The 21826-nt window shown below is 43.3% G+C and overlaps 1 protein-coding gene across 1 annotated transcript in view; it reads left to right on the top strand.

Moving 5' to 3' along the window:
• The window catches only part of PACRG (parkin coregulated), a 542101-nt gene extending 523164 nt beyond the window's left edge, over positions 1-18937 (top strand). The window contains exon 5 of the mRNA XM_082633523.1: positions 18449-18937. Coding sequence (XP_082489649.1) covers positions 18449-18609 — 161 coding nt within the window. The 3' untranslated portion in view covers positions 18610-18937. The remainder of the gene's footprint in view (positions 1-18448) is intronic.
• The last annotated feature ends 2889 nt before the right edge of the window (positions 18938-21826 follow it).

Below are 21826 nucleotides of genomic sequence, written 5' to 3'. Positions count from 1 at the left end.
AATGTTATATGTCAAATATGCCTCAATTTAAAAAAATTAAAATTTAGATTAAACCATGAAACTGACATTTTTGTAAGTCAGAAATGGTTGAACATTGGTAATGTCATGTGGTTAAATATAAAACAATGTTTTATTATTATTGTAGGCACATGCACATTTTAAAATCTTAAATGCATTCCAGTTTCATTCAAAACCTTTTTTTCTCTGCTATTTTAATTCTTCTGGATACAGAAACAAGAATGACATAAACCAAAATATATTTAACACCCAATAATCCACAGAGGTTGGGAGGTACCCTCTTTCTAAAGTTATTACAGGGTCAACCATCAGAAATTTCTGAGTCAACTAGATTTGACTATACTGCCCCTGAGCTCCCTGAGAGAGGAAGCAAGTTGTAATGGAAATAACTGAGATTTTGGCTTTATATAGATCTGAGATCAAATCCCATCTCTGACAATTTACTCATGTGTACAATGGGTAGATTTGGAAAGTTAATGAACACGTCATAAGCTCCTTGAATCGACCCTATTAAGGGAGTGAGAGAAACAAACTCTCGTCTGGTGCCCAATAACTGTCAAGCTTTGGGCCAGGTGCTTTATGTAGGTTAGTTCGTTTCATTCTCACCACCTCCCTCTGACGAGGCATTGACACTGATATTATAATGATGATTATACTAACAAAGAATATTAGAAACACTAGTATCATGCTTACACGTATGTAACAGGAATTTTACTTACGTAACCTTACTTAATCCTCACGGTAAAACTCACCCAGGTACCTGGGAAGAGTAATTGTTATGTGTGTGATGTGTATCATCACCAACCTCACAGAATTCTTTAAGGATTAAGTGAAGGAACATAAATAAGGCTCTGGGCCTGATGCTGATACCTTGCTCTCCCCAGAGGGTCAATCCAGGGCCCTGCTGTGCCCAAACGTGTTTCCAGGACCATGTAGCGCTTTCCCTGTGCTCAGTCAGAAGTTTGCTTAACAAGCCAGAGGCAGGACACGTCTGCTCCGTCCTAGCAGCAGGAGGCCCCTCTGGGAGTCTGAGCCTGGCAGCCAAGGCCGTTTTCTCTGGAACACCTTCCTTTAACACCACCGTCCCTTGGGTTATTGGTAGACTTCTGAGAGCTCGTTTTTGGTAGAATTTCAACTGCATTCTGCAGGAGATAGAGACCCCCAAAATCTATTCCTTTCCCCAAATTCTGATTTGTCATATTATAGCTACAAGGTTTTTTTAAGGGAAATAGCAGAATAAATAAAAAGTGAGTCAGTTTAGTTCCTTCAAGCTGAAAACAATTTTAACAGAACTTAAAGGAATTTAAATTTTTGAGTAGTTTTATTTACCACCTGGCTTTTTAGATCGGTAATGTTTGGGGTCCTAGTTACGTAGTTTTTTTATAGGATTAATCATTGGTTTCCGGACAGACTCAACACTGAGTAAGGACTGTAGCAGTGTGCTAACACGTGCAGCCCTGCAATGTTTTTCTTGTGTTTTATTTTACCTTGGTCTTTGAGAGAGGGCAATGATTAGACCTGCCAGTGGCTGGTCAATATGAGAAAAACAACTTTTTTTTTTTTTTTTTTTTTTTTTTGCGGTACGCGGGCCTCTCACTGTTGTGGCCTCTCCTGTTGAGGAGCACAGGCTCCAGAGGCGCAGGCTCAGCGGCCATGGCTCACGGGCCTAGCTGCTCTGTGGCATGTGGGATCCTCCCGGACCGGGGCACGAACCCCTGTCCCCTGCATTGGCAGGCGGACTCTCAACCACTGTGCCACCAGGGAAGCCCGAAAAACAACTTTAAATGCTTCACACTGATCTCTGTAAACAGCTTGCTTTTTCTTAATCTATAACATTGTAACAGGCTGTAACTACATAAAAGGAAGTGAAAAAAGTAAAAGAAATACCCAAATAATTCAGAACTAAAGGTCATGTGTACTGAAATATCTATCCAAATAATTATATTAACCTTAATTAATTGAATGGCATGTCAGTTATTAATCTGACCTTGCAATAGCTCAGTGCCAATCAGGTTCAAAGTCCTTTTGTAATGTTTATTTTTACCTTAAAATCTGCTCTCGATGTAATATGCAACTTTCTTCCCACTAGAAAGCTTTGTTTTGTTTGTTAAGCTGAAATAAGATGTAAAGACATTTTTCCCTTATTATTCACTAAAAAGGGCCTGCAAGTTAATCATCTGACCTCAAAACAAAATTGACACAACTGTGCTTATTTGTGCCTAAAAGAGAGAGATATCAGTACACCCACTGAAATGCGTCTCTAGCCAGAGGTCACGGTTAAGGTTATTGGCATGGCTTTATGAGGGGGCTCGTGTTGCAGCTGTCTGCACTGTCCCTAGCCTGAAGATAAATAGCAGACTTTAGTTTCCACTGCTACTGGTCTTTTAACCTTCAATAAGAACAAATGCTCTGGCTTAGCTCCATCTTCATCCTCAAAGTCTGTCTCCCAAGACCTACCCAGCTTCCAGCTTGGGCTTTCTGGTGCCACTTTCATCTCTTGGGGCTCCCCATATAGTAAAAAATGTAGAAATGCCAACACAAGTTTAAATCAATTGTAGTATATCATGAATTTAACATTTAACAAATTAACACTTTTCACACACAAACCAAAATAACAATGATTTCCTCATTTGTAAATAATCCAGTTTGAAGGTAAGCCCCAAAGTCTTGATTTAAGGCACATTGTCAGTGAGGGCTGACCAAAAGGCCCTCAAGGTCATGTCTGTGACTAGCCTGGTGGGTAACTGAGCCTGGTCCTTCATAGGATGACCTAGGAAGCAAGCCCTGGGTGGGTGGGCAGATGGATGGGCAATCACAAGGAAAGGGTGCAAAGAAGCTTTTCAGAAATCTAAGCATTATAAATGTCCCTCCTCCTGGAGGTGGCAATCAATTAAATCACTCAAAGTAATTTGTTGGTGATGCGATTTCCCCTACATTTCTTAACACAATCCCTCAGATTCTTTCATTCCCAGGGTACTACCACCCTTGGGCACCTCTAGAAATTACAGTAACTCTTTTCAGGCCACCCTTTGTCCTCTGAAATAGTGCTGATTGAGTCAGGCAAAAGGAAATGAATGCCGGAGATTGAACTCCAGAGATCTGTCGGCTCCTTAGCTTCCCAGGATGTTAGGAGACTTTGTCTTGTAAAACCTACCGGAAAAATAAATAGGCTAAAGAGAAGAACAAATCATTCTCATAAGGGGAAAAAAAAAACATGTAGCAAAAAAAAAAAAAAAAAAAAAAAAAGCATTGGAAAATATTAGCACTCCTTGGTAATTAGAAAAATACTAACGAAAGTAATCTTAAAGTAACTTTTTATAGATACTGAATTAACAAACAAAATTTAATTACATCCAGTGCTGTGATAAACAGGTAAGCTCCTGTGTTGCTGGTAACATTATAAGTTGACATAACCTTTCTGAAAATCAATATGGATATATATATATATATATATATATATATATATATATATATATACACCAATATATACCAATGACTACAAAATGTTCATATTCCTTGAAGCAGTAACCTCACTTCTGAGAATTGTTTCAGGGAAATAATAGAACTAAAAAAAAAAAAAAAAAAAAAAGACTGAATGCACAAAAATGTTTATTGCATTGTTGTCTAAAATTGTGAAAATCTGGAAGGAGACAATGTCCCTAACTAGAGGAGGGTGGCTACAGACTTTACACTCCTTCAACCCCAGAGCTGTTGAACAGTCATTAAAAATTACAGTTACATGTAGTATCATCAGTGTTGAAAAGAATGACCACGATAACCAGGTGACACTGTGCTCTCTGATGACAACTTGTTCCAACCTCAAGGCCTTTCTTGCATTTTCTGTTCAGCGCGGCACGTCCTCCCCAGGCTGCTTGTTGCAAAGCCGCCTTCTTCTCAGCCTTTAGGGCTCAGTTTAGTTTTAATTTCCTCATCGAGACTGTCCTGATCACCTGCCCAGGTGGTCCCTCCCAGTCCCTCTCTGCCACATCTCTTATTTCCGGTCCTTGCTAGAACCTCTCACTCTCTCAAGCACTCTTATTCCGTCGTTGGTTTCTTGGGGTGTTAATATCTGCCTCTTCCTCCGGAACGTCAACACCCCATTTACCCCTCTAGTTCTCCACTCTCTACCCTCAGCTACCAGAACCCCACCCGGTTGATCTTCCTGAAATCATAGAACTTGGACAACTACATCCGAGTTCAAATTAGAACCCCATTCTCGATTTCCTCCTTGGATTTAAATTCCTCTTATCCTCAAGCTGAGAAGCAGTTTACAAACCACCACTGCTCTGGGCACGTGGAAGTGGTGTGTGAGCCCCGGGCGGGCGGGTGGCCGTGGGGGGCAAGGGGCCTCTGCTCTGCCTCTGGTCCATCAGCTGCCCTCTCCCTTGCTGAGGGGCCCCGTCCATAGCCCGCACCCGCGGACATACCCTGACCCGCAGCTGGGTCCAGCCCACAAGGAGGGAGAGCAGACGACAGACTTGCTATCATCCCAGGGCCCGGGAAGGTTGTCTGTCCACAAACACCTCGAAGCCACACTCCCTTGACTCCTGAAATCCCCAACATTAGAGCTGCTTCTGTGAGCCAAAGGTCTATGTAAAAATATAAACAGCCAAGACACACGGCAGATCTTCAACTCCAAGAATGTAGGTCTTGTCCATAGAGGTATGTGGAGGGGCAGTGTTCCTCAGCGGATGGTATCCCCAGAGGCTGGAGCTGAATGGGATGATGTGTGTAGAGGCCTTGGCTGGTTGAAAGTTGATAACTCCCTGGGCTAGGTCTCTCCAGCGACCTGGAGGTTTTTCCAGACTTAATACATCAGGTGCCAGCCTGACAGAAGGCAGCGAGTGTGCCTGCTTGCCAGGACATTTGTCCAGTTCACTCAGAGCTCTGAGTCTACTACGCAAATGTCAGATTTGGGAGCCTGGCTAGGGGCAGGAGCTGAGGTCCGTCAGCATCCAAAGGGGCCAAGGGTCATGATCTGAAGAGTCTAGGAGAGAGCTTGGGTCGGGGAGCTCAGAGGCCAAAGTAGCAACCCATGTGCTGGACGAGGTGGAGGGGGTGACTTGAGCTGCAATAGAAGAAGCAGGAAAACAAGGTTTCTAAACTTCCCCACCTCAGTACTCTTCCTACAGGGACAAGACACGAGGTGGAACACTGCTCCCATATTCTCTCTTCTGTTCTACCGTCACTTCTCCAGCTCAGCTCTTACCTTGTGATCAGAAATAGGCAAGGACACTTCTTCTCTTTTCCTCTCCTTCTCAATTCAGCTACTTGCTCGATATAAAATGGGAATTGTAGGAACTATATGAATTATCTGAAGCAAAAGAGAAAGAAACAGGGCCGTCAGGGCTCAGATAGCCAAGCCTGAGTGCCATTTGCAGGAGGACAAGAACTGGTCTTTCCCCCATTCATTTAGGCACCCATTCATTTAGTTCAATATATTGAACTCTACCCGGGGAGAAAGGGGACTGAGGGCAACTAGTGAGTGTAAGCTTATGCCATAAACCGTTTGCTTCTAAAGCCCTGCAACCAAGAACCTTGATCATGTTGCAGACAGGGTTCAAGGAACCCATCTAGACCAGAGCAAACTACACCCGTGTAACAAGTATCCCCAACAGGGCGGCTCTGTGTTCATGGTGAGTCCAGACAGCTGACAGTAAACTCGCTCTCCTGCAGGACTTGAAGGTAAAGCAGTTCCCTGCTGCTCCTTTTCTGGGGCTGTAGAGTGAACCCATTTTATAAGAACAAAACTCTTACTCCATGGTATTCTGTGGGCTAGTCTTCCTGTCCTACCCAGAGGAGAGTTAAATCATAGGCAATCTGCTGTTACCTGGAAGATGGGATACTGACATCACAGAAACTACAGTAATACGAATTGCTTCTTATATTCCTAAAGATATAACATATATTCTTTTATTTTATCCTTGCACCTCTCCTTCCAGGAAGGTATTATTACACCTGTTTCAGCCAGAGGTTCAGTAAGAGGCTGAGGGCATATCCTTGTGCACATGGCCTCAACCCCGTGGGGATGCTCATGTTTGTTTCCAGTTGGCTTTGTTTGGACTCACCTACCCCCAAAAGCCTGATTAAGAGGAAAGTAATTGTGTGCCCTAAACTGAAGAATTTTAAGAGATAAAAATGTAACACAGGCAAATAAACAGTCTTTATTCAAAAGTATCAAAAGTCAGCATATTTCACCTATCAGCATTTCCGACAAGCTTTAGTTTCAATTCATGTGCAAACCCGATTTTGCTGACATGGCAAATTAAATGGCCACATTTTCATTTTGTCCCCATGATTTAGATACCTCTCTTTTTCTTACCACACAGCCAGAACTCTGATTGGACTTTGACAAAGCCCTGAACATTTGGAAAAATGGAGTCAGGCGAGCTCAGTATTTGCAGGTTGTGCTCTGCGATAATGTGCCTGGTGGCAGAGTGGATGTCTCCCGCCACATTGAACTAACCAACGTAGACACTGATGAAAGTTGGTAGTCGGAGCTTTGAGAGATACTGCGAGGTTCTTTTAAACTGAGACAATTGTAAAAGGCTTTAACTCTGTCACTTATACAGCCGTTAACTCAGTTCAGCCCAGCAGATTGCTTTGATTTGTTCATTAAATATATTATTTTTGCATTAATTGAGCTCATTTGATGAGAAAGATTTTCACTCGGTAAAATTTACAGCTAATGGCTTGGAAATCTATTAGATTTTGCACCCAATAATTCATCTTAGAATTTTCAAAGAGTAGCTAGTTTAAGTAAGCTGAGATAAATCGTAGATAATCGAGGAATCATCTGATCTGCAGAAACGGGGCAATGTGTTTTTTCACTGTGAGCACCATTCGTGACTTTATTTAATTATTTTCTGCAGTAGAACAAAGGATACATCAAGGCCATGAAGGTCTTTTGTTTTGTGGCTCTGTGCCCCGCTGTGCAGGTATTCATCTAAAATGATTTAACCAAACTTTGCTGTGATGGCCATCACCAGTGTGGACACATACAGGCTTCTGAGTTCTGAGTTCACTATAAAGCTGAAAGTTCTAACAAAGATAATTTGAGAAGTACATCTGCCCATAGTTTACTGCATTTGCTGATAAAACTTGCTAGAAATCTGAGATTTCATTTTTTTACCTCAAATACAAAAAAGAATTTAGAATTTAAAATGGGTTGTATCATTAATATTTCTTGGAAATGAAAAGCCATGATAACAACTGTCATTCTGGTCCATTTCTGAAAGTTTCCAGCATCAGTCTAAGAGCAGTAAAATTATCTCCAATAGGTTTGCATCACCCCTGAAAGCAGCCTTCAGTATTTCCTTTCCAACTGAAAACATTTCTTTGTCTGACTGAAAATTATCATGTAGCTGGGAAAGAAACTATATTAATCAAAATTTAGATATTCAATGAAATAGGATAATCTGATTTTTTTTTTTTCATTCTGGAGAAAGAAAGTTTTCTCTTCTCAAATTTAAGGGTGATCCAAGTAAACCCCACTTTAAATCAAGGAGGATTTTGGAAAAGAGATGAGGCTATCTAACTACACCAACCCTCTATGTACATATACTCAGCCTTTCTGAACCCACATAAAGACTGTCTCCATGGATAAGAACTCACAAGTTTGTAAATAGTAAATAAAGAATAAGAATTGGGCAGAGTGTGGGCACTACTTTTTTTTTTTTTTTTTTTTTTTTTTTTGTGGTACGCAGGCCTCTCACTGCTGTGGCCTCTCCCGTTGCGGAGCACAGGCTCTGGACGCGCAGGTCCAGAGGCCATGGCTCACAGGGCCAGCCACTCGGTGGCATGTGGGATCCTCCCGGACCGGGGCTCGAACTCGCGTCCCCTGCATCGGCAGGCGGACTCTCAACCACTGCGTCACCAGGGAAGCCCTGTGGGCACTACTTTTAACATACAATTTACTTAGAACTCAATTTGCTTATAACGTATCTGGATTCAGTAAACACACAAAGCAGTAATTTATTCTTTCATTCATCCCTTTCACAAAGATTCGATTTGTATTTGATGCCAATGAACAAGGTTTATAGCATAAACCTATCCTTCAAGAGGTGGTAAAATGTAGGAAAACTAAGCAACATAAAGCACTTCTCAGGGTTCTAGAGTGACATGTACTTAAGGGAGGTGGAGATATTACTGACCATAGCTCTAGGGATTCAAAAGAAAGAAAGAAGATTGTGGAGTCAACTTCACAGAGGAAGTAAATCCCAAACTGGCCTTGAAAAGAAGTAAGGTGGGACTTACCACAAGGGAGAGGGGAGCATATTCCTATGGGGGTTTTTTAAGACATGAATGAAAATCGCACACATCGGGGCTAGGAAGAAATCCACGTCTGAGTGGAGCAGAAAGTCTCTTTGGAAAGGAGAAAAATATAAGATTGACTGCATCAGGGAGAGCAGAGACAGAGGGTCAGGGTATTGGGAACTTGAATTTGATCCATCCTACAACATGGAAATGTTGGTTATTAATCAGGAGAGAAGGTGACTAGGAAAATTAATCTGCAGGGTGAATTAGGAGGAGGAGAGTTTGAAAGACCAAACAGACTCTTCACTACCACCCAGGGTGGGCCAGAGTAGCTCTGGAACTGGGTGTATTAAGCAGAGCCACCGTGCACTGCACAACAGCAAGCTGGATACAGGGAAGGAGGAGGCGAAGATGGCGCTGATCTTCTGAGCCCAGACGCAGGGCTCACACTACCAGTAAAGTCAGCGTTTACCTCCGGGGGAGGGGGAGGGGGAGGGGTGGAGGTTGGGGGGCGGGGCAAGGGGGGCGCGGAGGAGTCACCTGAAGGCCTCCACACGGGCATTTGATTCCACTAAGTACTACTCAAGAATCCCAAGATACAGTTCCCTAAAGGAACACTAGAGACTTCCCTAGTCCTCATGGACCATGGGAACCTTGAACTTTGATTCATAAACTTCCCCAACATCTGTAGCTGGAATCTGGCTTTTTTCAAAGGATATAGAAAGACCATCCAGATACTTACAAGGTTCCTCCTTTTTACCTTCTCACCTTCTTCCTACTAGTCTGTAGTTACAGGTTTTCCCAACACCTCTGGTCTGACTCTACCAGGCGTCCTTCTGCAAGTAACATAGGCATCCTGGACAGTAGCTCTCAGGCTGCTTTTCTGTCTCGAGTACATTAAAGCCTTATGATTTCCTCCTCTAGAAGACTATATAACTAACACCTACAGATCTAGAAATAAATCATAAGTGCTCATAAAGGTGGGAGGGATGGAATGTGAAGTTAATCCTAGAATTTCCCCATAGTCCTCCTGTATCATACGGCACTGAAAAAAAAGTCCTTGAAATCAATCAGCCTTGATTTTTTCTTCCTGAACATATTTTGGTAAAGGATGTCATTATTTCAAGGACTTATAAAGAAGGAAAGATAGCATAATAGTCTGTATCATAAAAATGAAGCTAGGATGAACAGTTTGCTGCCCTGTGAAACACAAATTGATTGCTTGCAGTGAGTAGAATATCTCCCCCGACATTTATTCACCTAGACCCTCTCTCCTGATGCCATTCCTTCTCTACAGGCTTAAGGTTCTTCTAGAGTTAGAAAGGCCAAGTTCCTGCTCCCTGTGCGCTGCCCATGCTGGCGTAGGATGCTTAGACCTCCCTTCTGGATCTTTCTATCACCTCCTCGTTGTACTCCAGCATATGTGCCTCCCACCATTTCTCCTTCTCAGCATCCCAGAACCAAGTACTGCTTGTGTCACTTTACTAAGTGATTTCACCTCCTAAACCTCAGTGTGCTCCCTGTGCGGAGACAGTAATAGCATCTGGCTCATAGGGCGATTCTTAGCTTTAAAGGACATTATGTTAGTATGGTTGTTGTTATTATTACTCCACCATGAGATAAGCCAGCAGGAAATAGATTTAGGACAAGAGCTGGACTTAGAACTCTCTGCTCCTTTTCTGTTGAGTGTTCACTGAATCTGCATTGAATCATGTGGACCAACAAGAAAAGAGATACACTTCTACTTCACAACTCGGAATACAGTTTAATTCAATGGCAACTGAATTTAGAGTTGTAGTTATCCTGTAGAGGGATAACTTGGTGAACCCACTTATTTTTCTCAGTATAACTTCCAAGTCAAATTGTCAATAATCAGAGATGAACCTAACTTGCTTTTTTGTAGTCTTGACCAAATCACTGTCAACTGAATATATTTAGAAAACCAACCCACACATTTGGTCTTTATTCTAATAAATCAAAATCTACATAGACTTATTGAAGTAGCAGAATGGAATAATTTTTGGTAGTGTGTCAACAAGTAATTTGAATTTTAGACAGTGTTCTCTTTTTAAACTAGAACTAACTATATAAACCTTGGTCCTTTGGGTTTTTTTAGAACTTGATTTGAAAGCTGAATTTGATGCTTATGAGATCTGTGACTTACTTTGAAGAACTACACAGATGCTTTGTGATTATCTTTTCAGTTGAAATACTGTGCATCCATTGAATAACCATCCTTTCCAAAAGCTTATTCCAAAGTTGTGTTGTGATATTATATAATGCAATGTTAGGATGAGCAGAGATCACCCAAAGTTCAGTCCCTTCTTTCTACAGGGAAGGTAACTGAGATTCAGAGAAATTAAGTAACCTGTCCATAGTTAACCATCTAGTGAGTTATTGAACATTGCAGCTGCTAAGGTTTGAAAAATTATATGGCAAGTTATTTGCCTTTGAAGTTCAGTGTTACTTCCACTATATCACTACACCCCAATGTTATCCTTGTTCATTTCCTACAGAATAAATCTGCTTTGCCGTTGCAAAATGGCAGTTGTTTAGAAATCTTCATTGTCTGTCTCAAGGAACATTTAAATATCTAATTGACAATTGGGCCAAGATCCATGATATCTTTTGTTTCACAAGTGATCAACGCCCCCATTCAGAGATGAAAACCTTTCCTTGAGCTTTCGAAACTATGATGGCTTAGGAACCTCTTGCTTTAGTCACCCAGCTCCAGCGTCAAAAGGTGAGGGAGAGAGACAGACATCCAGCTGGGAATCGAGGTCTTGCTTCAAAGCTTTTATCTTCAGAGGAAAGAAATCTTATGAATTTCATTAATGTCAACAAGATCTGAGGAGATTTGGAGTGTTGAAGCCTTTGGGCATCTCTAGCATGACATATGCTCTGGTTATTATAAGTTTTTGGTTGCAAAACCATTGCAACTTTGATTCACACCCGCCATGAACCAACACTCTAGAAATATCCATTGTGCAGTCAGACTTAAGGATATGTTGAAAACAATCACTTTCCAAGAGAATATGAAGTTAGCCAAGGAAGCCGTGGCTAAGTTTGGGCCAAACAGGGAAATACCCAGAATTCTGAGTAGGGTGACACATGTTATCACTAAGGAAAAAAAAAAAAAGATGAGTGTCCTCAAAGTAACATAGCAAAGCTAAAAAAAGAAAGTGAAGGAAGCATTTCTTCAGGATTCTAAAAGCAGATAACCCCAAAACATCTTCCCAAAAGGCTTCTTCTCTTATTCAATGAAGAAAACTGAAATTCCTCCTAGTTTGTCTTCCCCTCTTCCCATCCTCTTCCATTTCCTCATCTCCAGAAAGGATCAGACTGGAATTTACAGTTGTTTCCACTGTAATTTTCCAAACTTTATGGGAGAAAGCCCTTTTATTCCAAAACAGGTAACACTATTTCTATAAAGTAAATTGGGTTCAAACTAATCCCAAATAAACAAAATATTTCTGGCAAAGCAAATGTTGACAATATAATCTAGATCTTGAAATGAAAAACTCCTTAAAAGACAAAGTAGATCTGTCTCTTCTCTCCCTTTCTTAATTCAAATTAAAAAGCAAAAAACTCGGGCTTCCCTGGTGGCGCAGTGGTTGAGAGTCCGCCTGCCAATGCAGAGGACACGGGTTCGTGCCCCCATCCGGGAAGATCCCACATGGCGCGGAGCGGCTGGGCCCGTGAGCCATGGCCGCTGAGCCTGCGCGTCCGGAGCCTGTGCTATGCAACGGGAGAGGCCACAGCAGCGAGAGGCCCGTGTACCACAAAAAAAAAAAAAAAAAAAAAAAAGCAAAAAACTCAAAGCAACCATTTATAAACTCATGTGAGTTATCATCTTTTTAATGAAATCTTTTTTGATGATAAGAATCATCATTTTAATAAATATCTGTTGGAAAATATTAGTTTTATTCCACTACAACTGACATTTCTGCTTAAATACCAATTAGTGCAAACAGGGAATTACTGTTTGAGGTCATCTCCAGCTTGTAACTGTTAAATCCACTAAGCCCAAAATTGAAATTTTGTTCAGAAACATCCAACAGAACATCTGTGTTGGTTTAATGTCATCAAGAAACATCTTATCACAATAATATTTGCAGTAGGTTCCACACACACACCCTGCCGAGACCTGAGCCCAGGCCCCAAGGGCTCACTCTCTCTCCAGAGCAGATGACATCATTGAGACCCAGGCAGAAGGAAAGCAGCTTTAGCTGTGGCTGAAGCTAGCACTGGTTACAGGTCTTGACAGGTAAAATTCCTTTCAGTTGAGCTTTAAAGCTTTTGAAATATTTTAGTTCAACATTTGAGCAACCAAAAAAAAAAAAAAAAGTCTTTTCTGATCCAGAAAGAATTGATTTAGTTTCTTCTGTTAGTACTTTTTAAAATTCCACTCAACATTGCTTCAGGGAGGTTGTTCAGCCCCCCCTCCCCCGGGCACACAAGGAAGGACCAGAGTTCTTGCCCTGTGTTGAGCTCGCCAGCATCTCACCTGGGGAAATGGTAGACAGGCGTGTTCTCTGCAAGTCGCATTATATCCATGGATGCTCTCATACTGAGAAAAGCTTCAGGCTGGACTTGGCCTGGATTCACGTTCACATACCATGTATGCAAAGTGGCCATGCACAAATGGCTAGAGAAGGAAGCGGTAGACCAAAGGAGGGTGCAGCCAAACCATGACCAGTCAGCAGCCATTTATTTCAAAGCCTTGTTTTATGACTGTAATTTAGCCTTCGGTGTGCTGAGAGAATCACTCTGCCTGGCTCGCTGTCTGGTGCTGTCAGAGGCTGAGGTGAATGTTGTTCCATCAGTTTAATCATCTTTTTATTTGTCTGAGGTCTTTGCTGCTTTCCACAGTTATTTCAAGTGCTCTTGTACACTTAAGAGGTGACACAAACCGTTGCTGTCACTGAGCATGGCAAGTTACATCATAAATTGGAGCTTCCAAAAGTTAGTAGTGTGAAGAAAGATTGGTAATGGTAGTCTGGACATCATTTGAGTCATTGCTTATCATTTCCTGATTCACTCTGGTGGTTTTTAATTGAGTTTCCCAAGCTAGTGTTTTCTTTAGGAATGTTTGGTTCATGGCTCTGCAAAGCAGCCAAGTCATGAGCAATTTCAGGAAGACAGGTGGCAGTGGGCACGATGCCTTCCTTCCTGCTGACCCACTGCCTCTCCATCGTGTGGTCGTGCTGAGCCTGTCCTGCTGCTGCTTCAGCCAGGAGCCTGCAAAACTAATGGAAGTTTTCCCCAAATTTTGCCTACTGCTCTTCTTAGTCATGACCAGAAAGTATAGGTAGAGTTTATAAATTATTTCATCCATTGTTACCAAATGAGTAATACTTCAGGTATGTTGAATAAGCAACCCGAAGTAAGCATTTATGTGTTTTCTATTTCCGATGCCTTAAATAATGCTTTCATTTCCCAATAACTTCGTTGTGTATTACTGTTCATATAACAATATCTATACACTTAACATTAAAGAGTATTGACCAAAGAAACACTAGAGTCAGAAAAATCCAAATGTGAATGTAACTCTCCTTGAGCCTCTTATGGCCGTCCATACATCCTTTCACTGCTCTTCCTGTTTTCAGATAAGGGGACTCAAGTGTCTGACTAAAACACACAGATAAGCCTTCTCTCAGGGCACAGTTTCCAGTGGGAACCCAAGGAACAGGAGAGAGGCCTATGGTGCCAGGGCTCTGCAGTCAGGGTACGTGGCCCACACTGATTCTCACAGGGCGTGCACGTGACCTACAGGGACTGTGGCCAGCTAGGCTCCCCCAGCTAGAAGAGAAGCTCCCCAAAGGCAAGAGCTTTTTTTTTTCCCATCTTGCATTACCCTGCAGGGCCTAGTCTTCTGCTGTCTACAGAGAGAACATCACTCTTTGGTATGGCCAAAGGTGCCATTGACACCAACCTCAGCACTAACTTGGGAAGACCTTGCTCTGGCCACCAAAAGTTTCCTTTTCCCCACTTTGCTTTTTTTTTTTTTTTCATTGTTTCCTGTAATAGTAGTAACTGAAGAAAGGAAAAGAATAAAGCTTCTACACAGTCTAGAAATTGTAAAAATGCTAAGAGACTCTTTCATTGAAATCCTACAAGACATGTGTCTGCTGCTGGTCCATGTCCACTGCCTTGTAGATACGTATCTATGTGAAATGTCAGTGCATCTGATGCAGCCTCCCTTTGGATGGCCTTGGTGATGAGATGTCGTGATGGTCACTTCACAATCATGAGCTGAGTTCATTCACTGAGAGCATGCCATTGACCAATGAAAGACTGGGATACACACATCCCAATTCTGACCAAAGCGGCATCTAGAAAGAGAAAGCATCCAGGTTAGGACTGTCTAAAGGGGGTTAGAGAGAAAAGGAGGATGTGTGTGCTTAAACATACTACCTACATAATCAAAAACAACTTCAGGGAGCTTCCCTGGTGGCGCAGTGGTTGAGAGTCGGCCTGCCGATGCAGGGGACACGTAGGTTCGTGCCCCCGTCCGGGAAGATCCCACATGCTGTGGAGCGGCTGGGCCTGTGAGCCATGGCCGCTGAGCCTGCGTGTCCGGAGCCTGTGCTCTGCAACGGGAGAGGCCACAACAGTGAGAGGCCTGCGTACCGTGAAAAAAAAACAACAACAACAAAAAACAACTTCAACATTCAGAATGATAAGTATACTTAAAATAATCCCTAACCAAGAAGGACTTTCAAACAGTAGTTGCCCACCTCCTGCACACAAGGACTGCTAAGAAGAGAAACCAAATCCCTTGTTCTAATCTATTTGCGTATTATCCCTTTAGAAATGCAAAGTCTGGTTTAAACCGTGGTTATACTCCTATTTGTTTGGTTATAAATAAAACATATCTTTTCCATCATCAATGTATCTTTCCAGCTGCTGGACATAAAATAGACTCCTAGCTTCCTGAATTGAAATGTCACCTTCCTAATCAGAATTGACGATTGTACATAACCATCTCGGTTTTTTTTTTTTTAAAGCATCCTATTCTCACAAGTATGTTTTCCAACAGTGTCATATGTATCTTAAATGGTGAGCTCAAGCTAATCACCTCAAGCTCAGATTCTAAAAAAAACCCGACAATATAACAGTTTTGAAATGGAGACCATACCACTCACCTGCCTCTCAACATGGCTTGACACTAAATTGTGCCTGGTCATCTTTTCAGCACCCAAAGAAGGGGTGTGTGCCTTTGTTGGGCTTTTTTCCTACCCCAGTGATACACATTCTGCAACCACAAAATATTCCAACTCCAACTCCCTTTTTGAATAAGCAACTGTTATTCTGTTCTGTTCTTTTTATCATCTGCTTTATACACTGTTGGGAAACAAAAAAGCTACATAGTTTACTTACTCCTACAGTTAAATATTTTTTAAAAAGTAAGAATAGGTTATTATTGAAATAAAGTGTTGCTTGTCATTATAGCATTCTGGAAGGCAGTGGGGAAAACAGGGTGTGTTAAGCTTTCCATTGTGTGCAGACTTTCCACCCCCCTCTGCCCCCATCAGGAAAATATGTCTGTCCCGTGATCTATTCAGTTCTTGACCTTTTGACTAATATGCCAACAAAAGGCACCATTTATTAGTGATTAATTTACGTATCTTTGTCCATCAGGAACTGGATCAAGGCTGTCACAACTGGGCACCATCACCAATTACATTTTCCATGTGCCCCCGGGGTGTTTGCGCCCTGGGCTCAGCTGGCCGTGCAAACCTGGGTCCTGCAGGCTCCTCCCTAAGGGCACCTCTTTCGTGAGCAGGAGGAATTTATCAGGAATGTCCTCTGGAGGGAAGAAGCCCTCAAAGGGCAGCCGGACCCTCTCACTGGACCTTCTTCCCGGTTCCGATCGGAATCCTGGGAGCTGACGTTGCTCCTCACATGTACCTTCCTTACGGGTCTCCCTTGTCACACACGCTGTCTGTCCCTGTCCCTGCTGCACCTGTTTTGGACTGTGTTGCTTTGGCCCTCCCCTCTTTGGGACCTTCCTCCTTAGCATCTTTTCTTTACACCTGTAACACGCCTGACCGACCCTCCCCCACACACATGTATACACACACACACACACACACACACACACACAAGCTTCCTCCCCCTTCTCTCTTAATTTAACCCAAGACCTTCTCCTGTTGGAAAGCCCTCCACGTGGATGGATACCTTGTTGTCCTCCCTGGTGGGTGACCCCAACTGCACTGACTCTCTTCTCAGACCACCCTGTAAATCTTTTAAAAAAAAAAAACAAAAAACAAAAACCCTATTTCATTTGTGTGTATTTGTCTCTCTATATATATTTTTAAGTTTACCTTTAGCTCAAAAACAACAGGGCAAGAACCCTTTTGGTCAAACATCTTATCTCTTATTTGTCCTGTACAAGTATCATGTATGAATATTTTAGATGATCAGCTACTCTGTAAATCAAGCTTTGACTTCAATCCAGCTTTCCCCGTCATAGCAGAAAGCCTTCCACCATGAGAAAGGAAAAGTCCACCTAATTACAATGGCTTTGCATTGTAAGTTTATTGGTTATGAAAAATTGATATGCACTGTAGCTGTGTGACTCGTAGTCTTTCTCTTTCTGAAAATTAGCAATATTTCTGCCTGCCTTCACCTCCCACCAAAAGAAACCAGTCAGGAGAGCCATGTCTTTTCTCTGTGGTACAGAAGACAGTGATATTTCTTTAACAAGTTTCTGGGAAAATCAAGCAAAAACCTGCTTATCTATGCTGTGTGTGATTGTAATTGTTACCTTTATTAATGGTCTGAACCATTACTCCATCTTTTTTAAAATGTCCAAAACAACTGGGGAAAAAAACTTTGAAATACCGTTTTTCCCTCTATAATTTTCACATTCAAGCAAGATAAGCATTTGGAGCTACATTGAAAACTGAATAAAATAAACACTTTCATCTGGTAAAGTGCGCATTTTCAAGTTGCAGCTGTTCTCCCTGTAGCATCGCATGGCCTGAGCCTTCAGGCCGTTTATCCTGAGGCCTCCCAGGCCTCTCAGCCCACCCTGTGGCCCTTTCCTTTCATCACAGGTCAGGTGGGGTAATGCCAGCAGAGGCACAGACATGACTCGCTTACTGGGAAAATAAACAGTGTTGAAACCCTTAGAAGTCTGGGCGGGAAATGCAACTTACATACATGTAATGACTATTATTCGAGAAAATTGTGGAATTTTTATACTCTGGATCGAAGTAGAGGGTCTCCCATTTGGGGCTGACCCCACGCACTTGGGTAACCGCACAGGTGGAGTGGAATCAGATACCTCTTATCCAAATGGTTTGAGACCGGGCTATATATGGTGAAGCACGTCAGACCCAGGGTCCCCCCCAACGAGGCCATCAAAGGCCAAGCCTAGGAACCCCTTCCCTCAGAGTCTGAGAGGCAGCTGAGTGGTTACTCAAGGCTCTGGGAGACGAGGCCTCGATCGGGTCCTCCAGGTGCCCTCCTGGGTGGACCACCTGCCTGGACTTAGACTCCAAAACCAGCAGTGGCACCAATCTCTATGAAGCCATAACGGATGACTGTCATCCAACCATTCAGGGAGGGGTCAGGAGCAACCCCGGCAGGAGAGGCTGTTTCCTCCTCCCCACCTGCATCCGGAGTGATGGGGGTGCCGTTAGAGGGCTGCACACCCGGCTTAGTGACACCTGGAGGAGAAGGGGCTCACCCCACACACAGAAGCCACAGACGTGGGCATGGGCTAAGCCCCTCACTGCAAAGTATGTCCATTTGAAATCACATAGAGCCAGCACCCTAACCTGGTGATGGACGGACGGTTCCCTCTAAGTATGCCATCTTGGGATTTTGAAGAAGTCAAGGTCCAAGAGAACACTCTCGATGTAATTACCAGATTTAAGAAAGAGATTTCCCTGACTTGTGAACTGTTGTGTAACCATGATCACCTCACTTTCATTTACTCTCCGATTTCTTTAGTTTAGATGAATTTTCGTCAGCTCCATTCTAGGACTTTGTATTTTTGTTTATCTGTCACCACTCCTAAAACTCTACAGGATCGTGTAAAAATGTTAATTGCTTGCGTCTCATGACAAGCATTCAGAGAAAAATGCCTAGACACGTGTGTAGGGCTTTTCGGGAAAATGCAGTGAAATAACGGGCCTCTTTGTGTGTTTGCATGACCCAGTAAACTCCGGGGACGGCATCGACTACAGCCAGCAGAAGCGGGAGAACATCGGTGACCTGATCCAGGAGACGCTGGAGGCCTTGGAGCGCTCTGGAGGAGAAGACGCCTTCATCAACATCAAGTACATGGTCCCTACCTATGAGTCGTGCTTGCTAAATTAGCGGTGGGAACAGCTGGGATTCGAGGAAGGCTTCTCCTAGCCTTCTGATCATCTGTCTCTGCTGCTGTTAGCACCTCATTATCTGTGACTTCTACGGCTCACTTTTCTACAGCTGCTAAAATAGTGGCTCATGGGCCATTGGACTTGTAGCCCTATTGGGAGCAAGGCTTTCCGATACACAAATAGTACCTGTTTCTTAGATTACAATAGTGTGCTGTGCTTATTTGTTCTAGGAGAAGAATCGCTTCTTTATACAGTTCGGAAGGAAGCAGGAGTCCGAGTTAAACCTTCAGTTGTATAGACAATAAAACTACAATTTTCATACGCAATTCAGCAGTTGTGTCTGCCTGCCCCGAGGGTGGTTGTCAAAGGTTGGAAGGGAAGCGCTGGTGCTGACTGCTTAACAGGTGTTGGTCGTGGACGACAAGCACCCGTTCAGCAGCAGCTGTGCAGAACAGTGTGCTTTGACATCCAACAAAACCGTGGAATCGATATTCCCATTACAGGAGGACAGTTTTGCCGCCCGTTATGATCCTCAGCTATAAAAATAATTGATGCTTCTAGCCCCCTGGTGATCTGGGTTTGCAGGGGCTTTCCAGTTTATATTGGGAGGAGACAAGGAGGGAGGGAGGGGGAAGGTTAGGTGTGAAATGCAACATGGCAAACGTGATTGTTTTAAAAACAGCTAGTTTGCATCTTTGTCCCTCTGTATTATGACATCCTGCATCTCAGGACCCCGGTGTTACTGACAAAATGCTATCCAGCGGTTTGTTTAGGGCTTTCAATCATTTTTGAAAATGACTTATAAGCATCTTAATGATCGCCCCTTGAAACAAATCATATTCTTTTCTTGGCAATTCTCCTTTCCTTGGCCTCCTCCCACGGGTGTGTTGGATGGATTCTCATTGTACCTCTAGGTGGGTCTGATGGCACTGTTTTGGAATTTTATTGAAACCAAAAAAAAAAAAAAAAAAGACAAAAGACATGCACTTTTTCATTCAACTGGGAAAGAAAAAAGGTGTCCGAAGAGAAGAGCAAGTGTAAGGTGCCAGCCCTGACAAGGGCCCTGCAGGCCTGTGGGGCGGTGAGCTCGGGGCATTTGAAACTCAGCCCGGAAAGCTTCAGAACGATGGACCCCTGGCTCTGAACACCTGAGAAATGCTGTAACTGCCCAGAAATGCATAGCCTGAAGCGTCTCATTCTGTAGCAAAGTGCAGCTTCTGCACAAAAGTGAAGAAATGAAATGTGTTCCCCTGGGAAACGGACCCTTTGCCTCGAGATTGTTGTCACTAACTATGTAAGACACAAGTTTCCAAAGGCAAACACCGAGTTTGAAAACTGGTTCATTATTCATCTTCCCTGATGACGGGCTCAGCATATGAAACCTAGCATCCAGGACCTACCTCCTAGTTTCTGGAAGCAGTTTTTAGGATAAACGGAGATGCGTGACCGGGTAAGAAAAATTGGCGTTCGTGTATAATACTTTGAAAAGACAGAGCTAGAAGCAGACATGGACAGGTTAAGACAGGTTTTCTTCTCCAAACTATGATGTTCAGTTGTGCCCATCAGCTGCCGTCCTGGCATCAGTGATGTGTTTGAAGTGACCCCGAAGTCCGTGATACTATTTGTTAGAAAGACGCTGGCTGTTAGTGGCTTTGAAGGGTCCTACCAGAATTTCCTCCACGGCTCTGTTGGGACTCAGAAGCAAGCCTGGGCTCTTACTCTCTGTGTTGCTTGTGAAAACCATCTGGTGTAGTAACAAGGAGACCCACCTGCCACTGAGCCAAGAGCCCTAACTCTGGCGTGGAATTAAAATCTCGGAGTTCCTTTCCCAGCCCTGTCACTTATTAGCTGTCCTGCCTGTGGGCAAGTTATTTAACCTCCCTGAGCCTCTGGTTTCCTCAGCTGTAAAGTGGAGATTACTCTACCCTGTAGGAATGTTCTAAAGACTAGAGGTGATTTTTGTGAAGTACTTAGCATAGTTTCTTCTACCTGTTGGCCTTTTATTTCAAAGAAACAACGTTTGAATAATGACTAATTTCTACCCCAGCAAAGCAATATATATGTGGGAAATCCTCAGACGACATGGTGCTTCCTACCTGGCACTGGTGAGTTCTTCGTAATAAGAAAATAATTTTGCCAAAAACCAAAATAACTATAAAGATTGCACAATGTTCTCTGAAGATTTTTTTAATGCATTGTTTTATTAGTATAGAAATAGGAGTGACTGCTTTTTCTGACTGTCACCTCTGCCCCATGTTTCACCAAAGGAGGTGATTTCCCTGTTCCTAGGGACACACAGAAAACAGAGAAAACGTCACCCAGAGCAGGAGAGTGGGTGGTGGTGACGGGGGAGAGGGTCCCAGCCGCCCCGGGAAGTGTTCCCTCCCCTCCGTGGTCGGCACAGGTCAGCGGGTGGGGGACAGCGTCTCATACAATGGGAGCTGGTGGCAGAGCTCAGAGCTTGGGAAATCCCTGAGCAAATGCCCTCGATGGTGGAGAGTCATCACCAGACTGCAAAACAGAGGGATCATGGAAAAAGCCAATCAGGAAAAGGCAATCAAACACAGCCAAAGAAGAAATGTTCATGAGTGAAGAGACTGAGGAGGCATATAATGGGAACTTCAAAAGTGTGCAAAAATGTAAAAGGCTGTGAAAAGTAGGAAGCTGAAAGCCCCCAGCAGCTTCTCAAGTGGGGAAACAGTCTATCTGTTGAAGAAAAACAATTGCCTAGAACACTGTGCCTCCTGAGGATTCAGAAGATGGTGAGCTGAAAGAGGAAGCTGAAGGTGAAATGTGTGAGGTAGAACGCGCCTCTCGGAAGAAGTTAGTCCACGGGGCCCCCTGACACCTTCCAGAGGGAGGTTTTCTCAAGAGGCTGGCAGGATAATCAGGCTGCCCCCTGAGAGCTCTCGCCCTCCCCAGCCTATTGTCTGGCCCATCGGAAATAAGCACAAGTTAAAGCATGGTGAATATGAGGGCGTCCCTTTGGTTTACAAGGTAGAGGGCAGATGGCTCTGAGGTCACTTATGGCAGGTCCCGAGGGTAACCTGTCCAAGCAGGAGGGACTGGCGTCCAAGAGAGCCTCTCACAAACATTGGAATGTAACTGTGAGAGATCGAAAACCAAGGTACCTTACAAAGTAACAGGTAAACACAGATTTGAGCAGATGCTGCAAAGTGTAGGTAATACCCAGCAGACGTACAGGAAACAAAGTA

This window comes from Mesoplodon mirus (assembly GCF_964341445.2).
Source record: "Mesoplodon mirus genome assembly, chromosome: 10".
In the NCBI taxonomy this organism is placed as follows: domain Eukaryota; kingdom Metazoa; phylum Chordata; class Mammalia; order Artiodactyla; family Ziphiidae; genus Mesoplodon; species Mesoplodon mirus.
Note: the sequence above shows the minus strand (reverse complement) of the source record. Positions and strands in the feature narration are given on the sequence as shown.